We start from the raw sequence: 3,934 nt of genomic DNA, 5'->3' as shown, positions 1-3,934 counted from the left end.
TTTGTTACAAGTGCAGGAAGTTCCTTGGGTCTCACACAAATAAATAGAAGTTGGGTCCGATCTATCACAACACACGAGGGAGGTTCTGACCTGTCGCTTGCATTTCTGCTGATTGATTAGAAACTTAGCAAACTTTACTATAGATTTCTTTCTTACTTTCTCTTGTTAACTTGTTTTAAAAGGAGGGGTTTTGCTGAGAATAAGGAGCAGAAGGAGTGTCCTGCAGGCAGCCTCCCTTCACGGCTGTGATTGGTTGAGGCTGTTGTGAGTGAATCCAGGGGAGGCCAGTAGGAAGATGAATGGTCTGGGAGCCTGATGGGGGGGCAGGCAGTGGAAGAAAGCAGCTACCACTGGCTCTTAAAATCAAGGTACTCTTCTTTACAGCCACAGACTGATGCAGAGCAAGAGTGGACTGGAGTCAGCATTAAGAGAGGGGGAGATCAGGTGGGTGAGAAACTGTGAACAGGTTCATTTAGAGAAATAAGTGGTCCTACTCGTCTGTCCCTGACTGCTGCATCCCCAGTTCACTACCTGAGGCTTACATCCAAACACAGAGAGGTGTTTCAGGGAAGCTTAAAAGGGCTGACTCCTTAGGGAAGAAGGGAATTAAACTTTTTGTTTAAAACCCGCCGTGACTATTCTCTGGAGAAAACAAAAGGGATTACAGCTTGTACGCCTGCCCCACTTGTTCTTATCTTCTGAGCATTTTGTCTTCACTGGATTACTTCACTGAAAGACTTTTTGGATACGGCCTTCTTGCATTTTGTGTGTGTGTGTGTGCGTGTGTGTGTGTTCAGAAAGGCATGGCACATGGACAAAAAAGCCCCGGGTTGGCATTAACCCAGGGTTTCTTCAGCTTGGCACTTGGCCTGTCGCTCTTCTCCCTCCTCCTTTTCACCAATGTGGCTGCAGATGAGTACGACTACTACAGCTGGCAGTCGGACAACTTCCATAACGGCCGTTTCTACACCAAGCAGCCCCAGTGTGTGGACATACCAGCTGACCTGCGCCTGTGCCACAACGTGGGCTACAAGAAGATGAGGCTTCCCAACCTCCTGGACCACGAGGTCATGCCAGAAGTCAAACACCAGGCGGGCAGCTGGGTGCCACTTCTGGCTAAGAGGTGCCACGCGGATACACAGGTGTTCCTGTGCTCGCTCTTTGCACCTGTGTGTCTGGACCGACCCATCTACCCTTGCCGCTCGCTGTGTGAAGCTGTCAGGGACAGCTGCGCTCCGGTGATGGAAACGTACGGCTTCCCCTGGCCAGAGATGCTGACCTGCGACAAGTTCCCCATTGATAATGACCTCTGCATCCCCATGCAGTTCACTGGGAACCATGCAACCCAGCCACCAGGTAGGGCACCAGCGTTCTCACTCTCATAATAAAAACAATAAGTGAAATTTATGGCACAAACAGKAGGCAGCATGTAAACATGACAATTTTCTGAAACTATAATTTTATTYTCAGCTATAAATCACATGAGCTCAACTGTTATCAGTTTAAATCTTATGTTTCCAATAAGTGCAACAAACCAAAATGTCTTAAAATTTTGATGAAAAAAGTACTAAATAAATAATTAAAAAAGGTTAAATGGAAATAAATACTCATGACGTGCAGAAATCATTGCAAAGAAATCAGCCTTAAAGAGGAAAACCTCATGGATAATATAATATTTCTCTATTAAAATTTTAGGGATTGTAAACCATTATTTAATCTGCAGACTTACATATTTGAATATATATACAGGAGTCTCAATAATTCAATGATATGGAGGCTCATTTAGTTGCTCTGCACTGCAGCACTGACACGAATGTTTAAGTAAAAGTCTTTCGAGAGGCTGTCAGAGAGCGAGACAGAAGCAGGAAAGTGACTGAGGGGGGAAATTTCCTGAGTAATGGARGGTTCAGAAGAAATCATAAACCTTGGAGAAAGATGGAAATGGGAAACTTGGAGACTGCAAGGAATAGAGACCGAGTTAAGATAAATTGATGACACACACATTTTAACTGGCCCCCAAAAAAGGGGTAAGACACACACATACACACACATGCACACTCAGCCTTATCAGGAAATGTCAATCTACACCTAATTCATCAGTCTAATAACAGTTCATGAAGGATGTTTGATCAGATGCTGCTCTGCTTCATGATACAAAATGAACTTATGGACAATATGACATGTTTGTATACATTTCTAAGATGGGCAAGAAAAAAAACAAGAATGGGCCTCATGAAAATGAGTGGGAACTTTTTAGAAATGTGTGCGTGCGTGCGCACGCGTGCGTGCGTGTGTGTATGTGTGTGTCACAACTACCTAAAGCAACCTTTTCACAAAAGAAGTCTGAGCTATAGGAGAATCATTGAGTTCTTTTTTTAAGAGATAAAGACTGAGGATTGTCCCCACTGTGTCCCAATCCACTCCACTTTTGTTGGYTCTGGCAGACAGTGGGCCAATTAACTACAAGGCCAATTACCGAGCTCCGATAATTAGTCGACATGACAGAACAAGAGGAGCGGGCAGAGAATGGTAATCTCTAAAGTATGATTGTTCCTGATAGAGATGAATAGAGTGAAAGGACAGGGACGCAGGAGAGTGAGGGGAAGCAGAAAAGCTTCTTCCTGCAGACTAATAATTGTCCAACTCTTCACTTTTTTTAAGAGTTTGAAGAAAGCTTTTTATTCCCCACGTTGTTCAATCACCAAATTTAACTGTTTGTTGCCATTTCTTGACTACTTCACTTTCCTTCTCCCACGTGGTGAAATTTTATTTAACACATGTTTAATTTGCCTCACTGTTTTTAATAGATGCTACTAAATTTCACAGCAGTCAAGTCTATAAAACTAAATGCATCTTTATCCTGCAGCTGTCTGACAAATCTTCACTAGTATTAATAAAGTTTACAGGATGTTGATAAGTAATTAACAACACTTTATTTTAATAAGCCAGAAAATATTGTTTAAGGATTTGCAGGTGAGTTAATGTTTTTCCCCCTTGAGGGAAACCTGCTGCTCTGTTTTTCTAGGATTGGTATCAACTATGCAACATCTTGGCTCTGCAGAATCATAATTTATTATTTTATGTACCTCAAGAAGAAAACAGATTAAACTGTATCTACACTGTAAAAAATATCCATCTAACCAAGTTTTAGAATTTTATATCCAGCCAATAAAACAGTAAACAATAAACAATAAAATCTTTTCAGTCTTGTTTTGAGACTGGTTTACTAAATAAGAACTGAATTAATCTTATCAGAACGTATAAGATTATTCATTTTGTTAGCCTGGAAATTTGACTCAAATAAAGTGAAAAAAAACTACCAATGGAGTAAGAAATTTTTACTCGGTAGGATTCTTGAKATATTTGATTTYACTCAAATTTTTCTTATTTCAAGAATCTTACCAAGTGCAATTTTTTTACTCCCTTGGCAGAATTTTTCACTTAATTTGAATCAAAGTTCTGATAACAGAATTCTTAATCTTACACCTTCTGTTCTTGTTTAGTAAATCAGTCTCAAAAGAAGAACAAAAAAGATGTTTTGGTTGGATATAATATTTTAAAACTTGGTTAGATGGACAGTTTTTCAGTGTATACTGCCTCCACAATCAGGCATGTTATTGTTTATCTCATTCAAATAATAGTCAGAGGCTGCTAGATTATAAAAAATTTAAAAAAATTAATAAATACACAAATCAGAACAAAAATAGAAATGATGTTTTCTTCTTTCTGGTTTTAAACAACATGACATAAAAACAAACTACAAACAGTCAAGTAAAAGGTATTTAACAAATTATATTTGGGCGCGTCTTTGTGTCTGTGGTGTGTTTGAAACTGAGATTGAACCCATATCACTTCCACCCCGAAGGCTCAGCCACTGACATTTTGTTAAAAATGAGAGATTCTCAGATGTGCCGAAGAGGCCATCCTGAGGACA

The 3,934-nt window shown here is 40.0% G+C and overlaps 1 protein-coding gene across 1 annotated transcript in view; it reads left to right on the top strand.

Annotated features, from left to right (window-relative positions):
- Window positions 1-313: 313 nt before the first annotated feature.
- The window catches only part of sfrp5 (secreted frizzled-related protein 5), a 13,521-nt gene continuing 9,900 nt past the window's right edge, over window positions 314-3,934 (top strand). Inside the window, exon 1 of the mRNA XM_014034589.1 lies at window positions 314-1,356. Within this exon, the coding sequence (XP_013890043.1) occupies window positions 804-1,356 (553 nt within the window). The 5' untranslated portion in view covers window positions 314-803. The remainder of the gene's footprint in view (window positions 1,357-3,934) is intronic.

Source organism: Austrofundulus limnaeus, unplaced genomic scaffold, assembly GCF_001266775.1.
Source record: "Austrofundulus limnaeus strain Quisiro unplaced genomic scaffold, Austrofundulus_limnaeus-1.0 Scaffold2179, whole genome shotgun sequence".
Classification (NCBI taxonomy): domain Eukaryota; kingdom Metazoa; phylum Chordata; class Actinopteri; order Cyprinodontiformes; family Rivulidae; genus Austrofundulus; species Austrofundulus limnaeus.
The sequence above is the reverse complement of the archived record's forward strand: the minus strand, read 5'-3'. Positions and strand labels throughout refer to the sequence as shown.